Source organism: Euphorbia lathyris, chromosome 2, assembly GCF_963576675.1.
Source record: "Euphorbia lathyris chromosome 2, ddEupLath1.1, whole genome shotgun sequence".
Taxonomy (NCBI): Eukaryota; Viridiplantae; Streptophyta; class Magnoliopsida; order Malpighiales; family Euphorbiaceae; genus Euphorbia; species Euphorbia lathyris.
Window position 1 is genome coordinate 15,325,509 of NC_088911.1, and position 14,766 is coordinate 15,340,274.

The following is a 14,766-nucleotide window of genomic DNA, read 5'->3' on the forward strand; positions in this document are numbered from 1 at the left end:
TATAAGCTAAAAACATACTATTTCTATGGGAAATTGAACATAATACGTCAATAATCTCAAAAATCGCTAATGATTGGTATCGGAAATTGAAAAAGATGAACCGAATAAGAAGAAGAAGAAGAAGAAGAAGAAGCAGAAGAAGTAGATCGATGATTAAATAGAACTAAAGGTAATTTTGTCCAAAATGGTTGAAAGTGTCTAATATGGTAAGATGGAAGCAAAATGAGTTAGATATGTAAAAGACCCCTATTAATTGGGCTAGATTTGTAATCAACCCTTTAAATAATATGTATAATTTTTAGAAAGCATTCCTAGTTGAAGATTCTTTGTCCAGGCCAGGACAAATCGCCATGACCCCATTAACAACCCTAATTTTATAGGAATTTTATTAAAATTCCAAATATTTAATTCCAGACCTACACTAAAATCACCAAAAGAAAAATTACTTTTTGAAGCAACTTATATGCAACAACAGCAAAATACAAACAAAAATTTTAATTTTTTTAATAATATCTGAAATTAGTCAATTTTGCCAACAGCAAATCCTAAATTATTCTATTTATGACATTAGAATAAAATTACTCGATAACGAATTAATTGCCCTTCGCTAACATCGACAGAATACGTTTGTACCTCCAAAAGAAGTGCACATACAAAGAAAAAACGGAAGGAGGCAGGGGGATGCCAAATAATATACTACAATCTACTTTTTACAACGAATTAACTGAGCTCTTACTTACTCTAAAAAAAATGAAATAGACAAAACACTAAGGCTGCTATTTTTCTACAGAATCTTCACAAGGCAAATCCATTACCTTTCAGAATCTTTTTACGTATCTTCATCCATGGAATCATGTTTTTCATCTTCATCTGGTTGATCACTGCCCTCGGTCTCTGAATCTGAGACCGATTTGCCTTTGGGATCTTCATCATTTTCGTCACTTTCATTATCAGTATCAGAACAGGCCTCTGTATCAGAACTGGAAACAGGATCACGTTTTTCCTTTCCCTCATTGCAATCCTCATCCATTGCACTGAATTGCTCCTTTAAGTCGGGTTCAACTATTCCAATCATCTCACTCAATGCTCGACGTTCGTTGTTCCGTCTGGCAGCTGCAGCCTCAGTAGATGGTGTACTTTGACTCTCTGCCACTTGTCCATTGGAATCATGAACAACTGTGTCGACCTTCTCGTCATTGTCTCTACTTTTAGGAGATTCATTCTCACCATGGACTGAAGGAGCAGTGCTGTAAGCCCAGCTCCCAGCAACTTCAGAAGTTATAAGATCGGCTGTTCGAATAGTGCCTCCTGGTTCTGTATCATCCATGTTTTTCTGATTCTCAACGGGTTTATTCGATTGGGAGTGATTCAACGCATCAAGAGACGGTGTCTGGACGCCCTCGTCCCTTTCCTGAACAAGTGGTTCATCATCGAATTGCATCGTATCTCCAGCTAACGAGCCACACTTGTTCAGATCAATATTCGTATCAGCATAAAGTCCAGGGCTTTCAGTTTCAGGAACTTGCTCTGTTCCTATGGTCTCTGGTTCCAGGACAGGAGCTGTGCCAATGCCATCAATGTCGGAACCAAATCCACCATTAGCATGACGGATAGAACTTGTGAATTCTTCCTCTTGGGTATTTTCTTCTCCACCTTGACTTCTTATATCGCAATCATGCTTCTCAGTGACACTTGCATCGACGTCGCCTGAAGCAACTTCCTGGCTTCCGTTACACCTCTGAGCTGCAGCAGAACAAGTCTTTGCACTGCTAAGGACATTTGAATTTCTGAGATGTAACAGAGCATGACTAGCCACATTCTCAACAGGTTCATTCAGGCCGGTATCTAGAGATGTGTTCTCATAATTTTCCTCATCTTCCAATGTCCTTTGCATTGCCTTCAATTGTTCTTGCTGCTTTGAAAAAAGTGCTGATATTTCCTCAGTAGTGGAATAAAATGCCCTTAACTGTGTCTCCCTGCATTGTAGAGTAGAGACAATTACATAATACCAATTAGATTCTCTCATACGTCACCAAATGCATACATCGCTTCCCAACTATAGAGCATATTTCAGATGAAAGAAAATGCAAACATCACAAAACTGATACTACACACGGATTAGGAGTGAGCAAATTTAAGTGGTAACCAAAAAACGAACTGAAATAAAATCTTGTCAGTTATTTTATATTTTTGGTTCAGTTTTGGTTAGTGCTTAAAATATTTTCGGTTTGGGTTATTGGTTCGGTTTTAGTAAAAGAATTTGGTTAAACCAAACCAAACCAAAATTTATATATTTTTTTGATTAAAGATTGGTTAGCAAGGAAGGGTAAGCGGCGAACATCCCAGCTATGCTGGCACACCCACCATAGACCCAAAAAAGCCCCGAACCTAAAATTTATATATAATACCAATATATTTCTGTGTACATATATAAAATATTTATATTATACTACATTTTTATAATTTTACTTGCTTAATATATTTAATACCCATATGCTACTACTTTTTCTTGTTTCATATTTTATCATACATAATATAACTTTTAACTTCTATAATATTTTAACCTATTGCAATAAATTTTGGTTGGTCATCGGTTAGTAACCAAATCGATAAATTTTGCTTTGGTTATTATACTTGTTCAGTTTGGTTTATGTGGAAGAATTCAGTCTGGTTAACCAAAAGTTCAGTTCGGCTAGTAACCGAACTGATGCTCACACCCCTACTTACTGGATAAAACTACTTCTAGATTAAGCATGTCATAGTTGTCTAGATTTGTACATCATTTAACATACAAAAGAAATTAGCGACCCAGTTTTAATACTGTAGATGACTGCTAACAGGACCTTCCTGAACAGAACATAACCAGTTAAAAAACAGTTGAATGACAAAATCCAAGACTTTTTTTTCTTAATCTTTTTAGCAGTTCTGTTAAAACTTTCTAATTCGACATGCTAAACCATGAACTTTTTACAGGTCAAGTGTATAAAATTATGGCGGAAGATGACCTATATATGTGAATACAGTACTTCTTTCCGGTCAATCTACAAACTCTAAATTGATCACTAGCCCTTATGTTTGGTCTCTAATGAGACCAAGTTATGAGTTAAAACTCAAATACAAGGAGTGAGGTGAATAATGACTGATAAAAGGTCTAAAATGGTAGCACACAGAAGTAGAAAGCAAGTAAGCAACTGCCCAAGCAAAAGCCTGTGAATAGAAGTGTTTAGGGAAAAAGCACCTTCAAGCCCTTGATCTTTTCGATTTTGTTGATTGAGCTCCCAATCGTTCAATTTAAAATATTGAGCCCTCCATCAATTATAATTGCACACATTAAACCCCAGCTTACCAAATTAATTAGTCCTGAACATCAAATTAGTTAAAAGAGCATTACTTATTTCATCTTAATCTGGAATTGCATTTTTTACAGTTCGAAAGGAAGTCTTCGTAATTTCTCTATAGCCACACTAAAGATATAAAAAAAACTGCTTTCGAAATGTTAAAATGCAAATTTCAAATTCAGACGAAATCATACCATTCTATTAACCGATCTCTACATTCGAAGCTAACTTTCTTGGACAACAAGAGTTTAATGTGTACAATTATAATTGATCGAGGGCTCGATGTATCATTATAAGATTAGGAGCTTAATCAATAAAATCGAAAAGATCAAGCGCCTCAAGAGTGCTTTTTTTTCCTAAAAAAAAATAGCTATATTCTTAGTGATTCAAATGCAGATCATGCATGAAATAGGTATGTTCATGATCAGCATCATAAATACTTTCAACAGCTTTATCATACGGAATAACAACTGAACTATGCATGCACAGCTTCCACAAATTACCTGAGCATAATTCTTTCCCTAGCACCTTTTAACTTCCGTCTCTCAAATTCAAGATCCCGCACTGCGGCATTTATCTCAAGTTCAAGAGCAGAGACTTTAGCCCATGCTTCTTCGCGCGCTACCTGCTACCAACAGCAAAGAAAATTTCAGCTTAAAATAAAATTGAACTTTAATAAGGTTCCAAAAAATTCTTTTACAGTGAAATTTGCTTGTATCTTTGGTAGAACTTCATTCAAACAAGGATCAATAACATAGCCCCCTACAGAAGGGCAAAAGGAAGGGAACTCAAATGCATTGCCTCATTCAAAAAGATCACCACTTTGAAATCCATACTCCATTTTTCCAGTACCCTACCCAACAGAACACTTACATTCCAGAGTAAACAAGCCATCAACGTCAATGCTAATATTAATTATATTAAACAAAACACATAGAATAGGACACAAAAATGTCAACCTTGTAAAGGGCCCTTACAACAATTATTTTATGACAGTGAACATAGATCATATAGAGGCTAGACTTATAAACCATTTTCGATACCAGTAAATAATACATTTAAAACAGTGAACGATGTGAGCACCCAGAATTAACTTGTAAATGCCAAATGGCAGGGATTATGTAATATATTGGCATCGTCACATCAACCATCCACAAGGAATCATCTTCACAACTGAAAATAATTTTCATATATACCTTTTCACTCTCAAGCTCCTTCCTCAGTTGTTCCATTTCTAGCTCAAGTTCTTCAATTTTCTGAATGCATAGTTGGCATACAAATATCAGGCCCAGGTATCTATTCACAAGATAAACAAAACCAGGGCAAGAAGAGACTTAAAAAATAAAATGTCCAAACAAGCATGAAAAAGTATCGTTACTTTTCTTCCATTTGTACAGGCCAGTTGCTCTTCAGCAACTCGAGCTTCTAGCTGGCGAACTTTATTATCAGAGATAACCAACTTTTGCCTTGCTTCTTCCTATATAAAACAAAGGAAGGCTTAAACCACGCAGGTTATACACTGAAACCAGCAAACTAAATTCGCTGTACCAGTTTAGGCCTCAAATTTTCCACTTGTGAACACCACATTTTCTCCCTTTCCTGCATGCAAATGCAAAGAATTTCACATTGTCAAGCTTTTCAATAGAACACACAAATAGATCCCATTCATCTAAAATCATGAAAAAAGATTCTAACCTGAAGCTTGTTGATTTCCGCTTGTAGTTCTGTCTCACGTAGACAGGCAGCATCAGACAGTCGTTTAATTTCTTCTTGAGATTCAGACTGAAGTTTTTGTACTGCTGCTTCTAATTTGGCAGCAGCCACGTTTCGCTCTTCTTTTCTGTGGTCTCGCTCTTCGTCTAATTTTTCCTCGAGTTCAGATATAGATGCCTTCTGACTAAAAAATGAAATCTAAAATATTACAAATTTTAACTCTTCTTTAACGATTTGCCAAAGTATTGTTTCACCCTGAAAGGCTTTAAACAAAAAGAAAAGCATTTCAGAAATCCAGATTTTTGTCTTTTTTTTTTTTTTTCCTTTCTTTTTCTTTAGGTCAATCTTTGATACCATACAAATCCAAAAAGTGCTCTAAATCACTATGATAAAGAGTCTACCATAAGTGTGCTTTCATTAGTCTGGGGCGAAGTCATTAATAAGGAGGATTAAATTGTAGTACATATAGCTTTTTGTTAATGTAGTCTATTTCCTAATTTAGGCCCAACCTTGTGTTAGAAAGACAGACTGATTTATCTGAAAATTATTACTTCCATAATGCCCTTTTGTAGTTTTCAATCTCAATTCAGTTTTTGGCAGAACTAGAATATTTTCAAAAAACCTCACGTTCTAGAATAGATATTCCTCACCTCTTCAGAGCTTCATTTGCTTCTGCACATGACTGCCTGGAAGCATTAAGTCTTTCATTTAATTCTTCCATGGTATGCTTTTGTTCGGATGAGGTTCTAACAACTTTCATCAGCTCTTTCACTTTAATATCCAGCATTTGTCGCAACTCCTTGAGTTGGTCATCATATAATCTTTCAACAGATTGTTTCATATCCCTAATCTCCTGTAGAAGAAAAAACAATCAGTCTTTGATAGCACTGGGTTATAGTACACAAAAACAGGATCATATAATATTTGAGCAATAACATGCACAATCAATTTGTTTTGATCTTGTTGGCATTAAACTCTAAGTTGTTCCTTTTATTCCTTTCAATGTCCTCATAAACAATCAAGAGATGTCTCAGTCTCTCGTAAACAATCTAATTAATGCTCAAAACGTAATGTACATATCCAAATAGAACCTCTCATACAAGTATTTCAATGGTAAAATCAGTATCCAGTAAGGCTTCCAATGAACTAGGGTCACAAGAAAAAGATGCAGACTCCTCAAGCAATTAGCAAAAAGTGGCTGCTCTGGACCATGGCCATACCACCTCTTAGTTGCACTTGCACTGGTGAGTGATGTTATTGTCAAAACCTATATATATATAGTTCAAACTCATACTTATTTCTCTATATAACTACCGAGGTAAAACTTTACTTGTATCATAGTTTCTTCCCACTATTATTTCCAAAATCAAATTCAATTGGGAAGTTTTCCCTTCCAACATAAAAAAGAAAAGAAATCCAATTCCATCAAATCTAATCACCATTATCTTTTGAATAAGCTGAAACAAATGTCAAAAGGCTTAGCTTTAAAAGGAATTTACACTTTTATGCCGCTCATCAGCTGCTCTAATCTCATTGCGCAATGTATCAATTGTAGTGACTCGACTTTCCAATTGCTCCCTCAATTCCTACATATAGCAAGAATTTTTGGAAAAGATCACATCATTTTGAGGTAAAATACATTAAAGGGAAATGCCCTTAATCAATAAAATATTAATTTCAAATTAAACATACTGTGTTTGATCGTTGAAGACTTCGAAAATCATCAAGAGATATAGGACCCTCAGGAGCACCAATTCCTATGCCCTTTAGTCTCTTGCTTTCTGAGATAATCGCCTCTGCACACGAAAAATATATGTATTATGAATATGATCCGCTATACTGTTTTTTGAGACTAACAACATAAGATGGTGTCAAAATGTGTGATCCAATGCTTGGATTATATTTTGGTACCCAAGAAGCAAGAACATGCCCTATTAATTGTTACTTCCTATGCATTCAAAATTCAGAAAGACCATGACAGCAAGTTTTCAGCAGCCAAGTTTATATTCAACTTTCGACCTGAAGCCTCGACATAGAGTCTCATCCGCCTCCCCGGCACCATGAGCTCTTACTGGTAAAGGCCCACACTAGGAGAAGCAGATTTGATGAGTGAGTGACCAGGCCTCGAGCAGCTCTCAGCTCTCAGCTGAATATGCGGCTATTTTTTAAGAATCCTAACATGAGCTATTTTTCAAACCAATTTCTTTCAAAAAAAAAAACCACATCTTTTCATTACCAATTTCTATTTTGCTAAACTGTAGACCTCAACAATAAAACTTCCTTAATTTAAAGGTGCTGAAGGAGCTGGGTCCGTAGCTCACGTTCAAACACAGGGATTCTATGCCTGCCCAGGAATACAGTGTAGTAGAGGGTAATTAATTCCTGGATTCCGTACCATCTCAGTTTCCTCCCTCCAACTGGAGTTCTTCAAGATTGTCACACAATTGGAAGTAAGGACCTACAGCTTTTGTGAACACATCTGGATCTAGATGGATAAATATGTTGTTATTGCCATACAATCTAGGGCATATCCTTAATCCCAGTCTCAAAATAGGGTTTAGTCCCTGAATTCAGAAACAAGTATTCCCTATTTCAATTTCATACTTGGGACAATAGGGGGTCAATTGGAAACGAGTAGCCTAATTATTGAGGGAGCCTGGTGATTAGCAAGTGTGAGCAGCTTCCTCAAGAGCCATCCAGGGTTCAAATCAAAATATTCAGTTGCCTGGAGTCATCCGGAACTTTATACAAAATTAATAATTATCCAGTCAAACCTCTACGAAATCATTCACTTGCTCTATCTATTAGAAGTTCATTCCATAGCCCCCGGACAAGGAGCAACTAATCTCACGGTTGAAAAACAAAGCTAGTCTGTGCGGGGAGAAAGTTGAGAAAAGCTAAGCATGAATAAGATAGAATATCTGAGAGATCATTAGTTAAAATATGCAATATACTGCATAGTGAATATGGATCTACCTGGTTTTCTTTTTGGAGCCCCACCCGGAAACAAGGAGGTAGACCTACGGACGTCTCGATATACATATGTAAATGCAAGTTCTGCAAGAATATACAAAACAAATGTTAGATAAAATAATGTAGGAGAATTTTTTTTATCAATTTAAGTTTCCATGAATTTTAGGTATTGTGACATCTAAAAGCTATCAAATTAATAACTTTGTCAAAAGAATTTCATTGGGTGTCAAAGCCTGTTGGTTCTGACTACATGCTTTATCAAAGCAATAAGTGAAAGAGAAAATTTCCATTCAACTTAAATTTTCAATAAATGCTAGGCAGGATGAGCATACATAAACAAGCTAAAGCAGAAAGAGGAAAATATGGAAAAAGGAAAAGAGAAGATTATATGTTCTCTTCACATATTTTTTAGACTTCCTCAGATTCATCATATACTCTAGAAGGTTAAAGAACGTAAAAACACAAGTACAAACATTCTAATGTACAAATGATTGAAATTATGAATTTATAACATAAAATGAAACCATTGAGTGAGGCATGAATTAAAAGAAGGAAGAAATATCTAACAATTTCTTGACTAATTTAGGCATTACCATTCTGTGGAACAGCTGCAAGAGATATAATATCTCCATGATGCACCTCTGATTCAGGACTAGTCTTATTCAATTTCATCCAATTGAGGAATGTCCCATTTGTGCTGCAAAAATCCCAAAACTAGTCCAGACAAAGAAATAAAAGTATAGTAGAAGCATGACCAATGTGTAAAGTGATACAAAACCTAGTATCTTTCAAGAAGACAGAATAATCAGAAGTAGATGGATGACCCGCATCTACAATAGTAAGATTTCTCCTATATATTTTGCAGTGTTTTCCACTGACTGCAGATGATTCAATTTGAAAGTGCGTATCCTCTGCCAATCGTCCAATGGAATGTTCAGCCCCAGTTAAAAGCATATTGATACCCTGTTAATACGATCAGATCAATTTGAACTCAAATACCTCAATACAATTAAGTAACGCAGGCAAACAAATAAAACGCTGAGCAGAGGTATTACACAAAACATAGAAAACCTTATTAAACAATTTTTTTTTTATTAGAAATCTTCTTGTAGCTTTAAATGTTCTATCATCAGAGTCGGAGCTGAAATCAAATCTACGGTACATACATAATTGGTTATTCTGAGTTTCACATTAATTAGCAAGCAAAATGTACAAAAAGATACGAGTAAACAGCGATAAATGCAAGCAAGTGAAATACACACAAAAACTAAAAGAAGAAAGGAGAGAGGAGATAATTAAAAAAAAAACGTACCTGGTGGCGCTGGCGCGCATTATTAGAAATAGCAGTGAGGACGCCCCAGACGTTAGTGTCAAGGTTAATGAAAGGCTCGGAAGCGATCTTAGAGGCCACTGAGATGATGAATTGCTTAGGGTTCAATGTCTTCTTTGAGGACGTATCATCGACGTCTGGGCGATCTGCAGGACGCGAAGAGCTCGCCTGAGAGACAGGAGTTGGAATCGGCTTTGAACCAATCGGAGACTCTGCTGCCCCTTCTTTGACCATCTGAAAGTGTACAGAAGAGTAGAACCTGAAAAAAATGGCGGGGATTTTGACACTCTAGGAGGCGCCAGTAGTCTAGTCACTGTAACTGTTATTCATAGTTGGGGTAGGAGTGTGACATAATCTGGTGTTTGGCTTCCAGAGCACGATTTGCAATTTTGCATTGGGTTGCTATTGCCTCCGATTATGTCTTTATGGGCCGTGAATAACTTGGTCCTAACTCTGAACTATGTCAAATTAAATAACTTGGTCCTAACTCTGAATTATAGAAATTGAATCTTTTTATGTGTCGAAGAGTTTATAAATTTAAAATCTAGAATATATTTTAGGGTCGCTTACGGGAAAATCAGAAAAGGCATAAATTTTACAAGTATTTTATGCTTGTAAAAGAAATTACAACAATGTCAAATAAACAGTTTTTATATGAATAGACGTCGATAATACGTCCTCAAGGAATGAGCAGCAGAGTCTCCAATTGGTTCAAAGCCAATACCAACTCCTGTCTATTTGACAGCTAGAAAGGAAAGGTTAAAATGAGAAAAGAAAGGGTTCGCGTACGGAAATCCAAATCTCTTTCTTGGGATTGTTCCGATAGGCAGAGAGGGATGTCAAAGGAAATCTTTTCACGGCCTAAAATTTTATAATTAGAATATAAAAGTATATTTTATTTATAATATATAAAAAATAATAACATATTAAAAATTAATGGATAATGGATAGTATAAAAATAGAAAAGAAAATGAACTTAAATAAACTTGAAACATCTTAAAGTCAATAAAATAGAATATATCAAACTTTTCTCAATTTCCATTGGGTCTGCCCCCTCAAGAACAATCTCCAAAAATTAATATTAAAAGATTATCCACAGGATAAAAAAAATTCCTCAAAGTTAAAATGAGAACAGAAACAAAAATTCTCATTTCCATCCGTCAAGATATCTAAAATTATACATATTATAAATATTAATATAAACTTTTATACTTCAAAAATCTAATTATAACACTAATTAAAAAAATGATCCGTATTCAATTAAAATGGTTGAATTTATTTTTTAAAAAAAATTAAAATTATTATAAATATATTTAATTTTCCATAAAAAATTCAATCATATTTAAAATAATAAATAAATAAAATCTCCACAGAGAGCAGGATGGGAAGAAACTTCTCCACAATTCATATACAATAATAGGAGCGGAAATCCCAAAATATTCAAGGACGGAGGAACCATTCCCTGTCCATGCCTCGACCCATTTACAACCTAAATCGCCTCCACATATGTATATATGGAATCAAAATCATAGTACCAAGATGAGATATGAATATGTAAATATGACAAGTCCTAAAATAAGAAAACCAATTCACATTTCATATCTTTGGATTTTATCAAATACTGATATACATAAAGTTGAAGTAGTGTCAAACAGCCTCACTCTCCGGAAGTTCAACCCCAGAGCAATTTTACAAACTTGCAAACCCTCCAAGCAGGCATTGGGAGGTGCAGCTAGCCAGCAAGAGGATTGGCATGTATTGTCACTCTATTGATCCTTATCTCCGCAAGTGGTCGATCACCAGGTCCTATTTGAGTCTACAAAATCAAATAGCAGACCATAAACATTTATTCAGGAAACAATATGCAAGGCTGGATTGGAATCTTTGCTGTGCAGAAGGAAAAACTGGGCAAATTTTGCCATCGGCCTATAGTCTGTGCTCCTACAAGGATCGAGGTTTGATACGAATGTAAATCTAGCAAGACAGTATTCAGGATTGGATAACGACTATTGGCTTGGATTCAGCTATACTCTAAGAAGTAGGAGTTGGCGGAATGCTTATGGGAGAGACTTTTCTAGATATTAGTTGGTTAAGTCTCCACATCACATGGAGATGTTGACCTAGCTCGAGTCAGTCCCTGTGACACTTAACGTGCAAAGAAGAAAAGAACAAAAATAAAAGCTATGCTAAGCATTTTTAATGTCTAGAAATGCATCACAGAACCACATGAAAAGAGGGAGAGAGTAAGAACACATAAGTAACCATAAATACTGAATGATATCAAAGGTGAACAGAATAACCAGCTCAAGTTACCTTCTCCATAAGGTCAAGGACTTCGAAACCATGAATCACTTTGCCAAATATAGTGTAAAATCCATTCAGATGAGGTTGCTTTGCATAAGAAATAAAAAATTGGCTCCCATTAGTATTAGGCCCACTATTCGCCATAGATAGTATGCCCCTTGCATTATGCTGGAAAAAGAGAGGGGGAAATTAGCATCATTAGTGTTGCATCTCTGCCATTAGAGACGCTCATTTCTACGTTAATGAGTCTAGCACTTCATACTATAAGGATGTATATAAAAACATATCAATGTTTGCAATAAACTCAGCCTCCCATTTGCCACATCTCAAGCCCGGAAGTCAAATATATTTGGGAAGGGATAAGGTAGAAAAATACCGTATTGTTTTCAGCCAAAAGCAATTTTATCCCTAACATTATAAACGATACAATTGAGGATCTAATGTTAGCAAGCTGGACCAGTTTCATACATCATTAAAAAAAAAAAAAAGGTTTGTTCACACATGTTTTGCACTAGTTGGATATATGTTGGTTCAGAAAGCAAAGGTTTTGGGTGTTTTTTCTATTTCATAATAGATTGGGAATGAAATGTATTTAAGCTTGAGAGGAAAAAAAAAAATCATGCAGAACACAAAACATTTTCTCAATTTTTTTTTGTTCAAGTGTGTATATGTTCGTGTCTTTAATCCATTACTAATGAGCGTTAACATGACGCACAGGTAGAGTGGAAGAAATAACGAAATTCATGATTGGAGAGAGAGCTTACATTGGGCCCTCAATTGTATCCTTTATAACATTACGGGTAAAATTGCTCTTGGCTGGCAACGATAAGAGCATTTTTTACCATATCCTTTTAGAAAATATGAGACAAAATCAGTCTGCACAAGACAGATTGTCCCGGACAGGAACATAGAGGGGTAAAGCTGAGCCATTTTGTACCTTAAGAGACTCCCTGATCTCATCATTGAATTTCTTGCCCCATATACTGGTTCCCCCTTTGCCTGTTCCTGTTGGGTCTCCACCTTGAATCATAAAACCTTTAATATTTCGGTGAAAAATGGTTCCGTCGTAGTAACCACTAGCACATAATGCCAGAAAGTTCTGTAACAAACACAGCACAGGTAGGATGGGATTAGTAAATCCATCTGTGTATAGTAAATAGTAGATTAATTAACCGATGATTGAGCTAGACTATTGGATTCTTATTATAAGAGGCAAAACCATCCCTCAGCATTAACTAATTTAAATTTACCATACGAGCAATTAGCCGAAGGAATTCGCAGTATGACAGTAGTAAAACTAAAAAACTATTTCATCTAGCAAGTACAGGAGAGAATCTCCAATATCCAACCATAATAACAGCTACAAGTTGCAAAAATGTGTGTGACCTATGAATTCAAGCTTGAGTGTTTTATACCAAGATTCTTCTGTTGAGAATGACCCAAATTCTAATTAAATTAGAAGTATTTGAAGCTAAGAATTTGTTTTTAGGCATTGCTGTTAAAAGCGTGCCTCAGGCAAGGCTCAAGGTCATGCGCCTAATAAGTCCTACGTGAGGCTCTCGCCTGGGCTTCGCACACTCTCATCAGGCGCACCTCTTCTGCATTATGATTAATGGTTTTATTTTCATTTTTTCACTCTTCCACATATTAAATTTATTTAATGAATACCTAACCCAATTCAATTCTAATACCTCCATTGATTGTAAGAATAGGAGGGAATTAAACCAGGGGGCAATTCATTTCAAAGGTGCTACTTCCTCCTCAGGCCACGAAATGCTCCGGGTAAAGAAAATGAAAATTAGAATTTAAAAATGAAATTAGAACTAAGTTTGTATTACCACTTCTTAACCTTTCCTTTACTAATCCCAAAACACTTCATCCAATCAAAGCCTAAAAGACCAGCCAACTAATGAGCTTCGCTAGGGTTTCAACAGGTAGTTTCAGCACACAGAGAACTAATTGCAATGAAATTCCAACTTAAGAACCCTAATTACCAACGTTCTAGTAAATCATAGAAGAAAAGAGAGGGAAGGAAACTAACCTCAGCCGTTTTGGGGACCTCATCGCAAGCAATTTCGCACTTGATGTCGCCGAGGTTTGTGTGCAATGTAACAGACTGTTCACAATTTTGCAAAACAATGATCATTTGTTAATAATAGAGTAGCGTAGCAAAGGTGTTTGCTAAAATTACGCAGAGAAAAGAAAACTAACCATTTGATAGTACCGTGTATTAGGTAGCTCCTCAGGAGTATGGAGTCCGAAGAAGATTTGTTATTACTAGTAGGAATTCAAGACATTACTAGAGTCCCTAAGTGGTTGGAGGGTCAACAATGCCACATAATTTTGTAAGTGCAGCACTATTATTTTTTGTGATTATTTTATTTTATTTCTCTTTTTTAATTAATTATATTTAAATTATAGAGCCCACAGTTGAAGCAAAAAGTGTAGGACTTGGTAATTTAATCCTTTTGGGTTAAGGAAGGTACGGTGAACCTGATTGATGTGGCTAATGAGTTCTACGTTGTTAAATTCTCTAATGAGAATGACTATTGGAACGCAATCAGGGGTCCGTATCTAATTGCTGATCATGTTCTCTCCGTGCAGCCATGGAAACTTAATTTCGATCCTTTTGATGACAATGTTCATAGAATCCTTACTTGGATTAGGTTCCCTGAACTACCCATAGTGATATAACCCGGGTTAAAAATCCGGATTTTCATATGGAGCGAATACGTCTACTAGATGGACATGTTACTCGAGCACGTGCTAAGCAGTTTGAAGAGGAGCTCCAAACATATGTGGTGCAAATGTTAGATATGGCAGACCAAATTGACACATGTGGAATTCAATAAGTTATAACTTTTTCATACCTCTCGGGTTATTCGGAAAGCGGACACATCAAAGAAACCGAACATGGACTTAACAAAACAAGCGGTGAAATTGAGTCAAAAATCACCATATGAATTTTAACCATTTGGATTTATAGGGAAAATAAAATCAATTCAATATGAATTGATTTAATTTTTTTTTAATGGTCAAAATTACAAATTCCAGAAAACCATGTGAACCTAATCAATTCCATGAGAATTGAGTTTTGTTTTCTCATTT

General features: G+C 35.7%; 2 protein-coding genes across 3 annotated transcripts; both read right to left on the bottom strand.

Annotated features, from left to right (window-relative positions):
• Nucleotides 1-573: 573 nt before the first annotated feature.
• On the bottom strand, nt 574-9,756 carry LOC136216825 (uncharacterized). Of its 2 annotated transcripts, none has more exons than XM_066003374.1 (13): nt 9,337-9,756; nt 8,803-8,987; nt 8,618-8,721; nt 8,028-8,108; nt 6,744-6,847; nt 6,551-6,637; nt 5,702-5,904; nt 5,034-5,235; nt 4,887-4,937; nt 4,717-4,815; nt 4,535-4,594; nt 3,842-3,963; nt 574-1,976 (listed from the first exon to the last, which is right to left on the bottom strand). In XM_066003374.1, the coding sequence occupies exons 1-13, from the start codon at nt 9,586-9,588 to the stop codon at nt 830-832; spliced, it is 2,697 nt and encodes an 898-aa protein (XP_065859446.1). In that variant the 5' UTR covers nt 9,589-9,756; the 3' UTR covers nt 574-829. The 2 variants fall into 2 exon arrangements, with proteins under 2 accessions (XP_065859446.1, XP_065859445.1); XM_066003373.1 differs by having other exon boundaries at nt 3,842-3,966.
• Nucleotides 9,757-10,907: 1,151 nt separating this feature from the next.
• Nucleotides 10,908-14,027, bottom strand: LOC136216828 (peptidyl-prolyl cis-trans isomerase CYP18-1). The gene is made up of 5 exons (XM_066003377.1): nt 13,870-14,027; nt 13,700-13,774; nt 12,596-12,757; nt 11,668-11,826; nt 10,908-11,170 (listed from the first exon to the last, which is right to left on the bottom strand). Exons 1-5 carry the CDS (start codon nt 13,870-13,872, stop codon nt 11,087-11,089), a joined length of 483 nt encoding a protein of 160 aa, XP_065859449.1. The 5' UTR covers nt 13,873-14,027; the 3' UTR covers nt 10,908-11,086.
• Nucleotides 14,028-14,766: the final 739 nt, after the last annotated feature.

Bases quoted from the DNA above. Each gene is read 5' to 3' on its own strand.
- LOC136216828 (XM_066003377.1), bottom strand. The intron at 11,827-12,595 runs GTACAAAATGGC...CTCTTTTTCCAG, and splicing joins AGATCAGGGAGTCTCTTAAG to CATAATGCAAGGGGCATACT. The intron at 11,171-11,667 runs GTAACTTGAGCT...TTGATTTTGTAG, and splicing joins TCCTTGACCTTATGGAGAAG to ACTCAAATAGGACCTGGTGA.
- LOC136216825 (XM_066003373.1), bottom strand. From the start codon at position 9,588: ATGGTCAAAGAAGGGGCAGCAGAGTCTCCGATTGGTTCAAAGCCGATT. The intron at 8,988-9,336 runs GTACGTTTTTTT...TCGTATTAACAG, and splicing joins ATGCGCGCCAGCGCCACCAG to GGTATCAATATGCTTTTAAC. The intron at 5,905-6,550 runs GTAAATTCCTTT...TTTCTTCTACAG, and splicing joins CTGATGAGCGGCATAAAAGT to GAGATTAGGGATATGAAACA.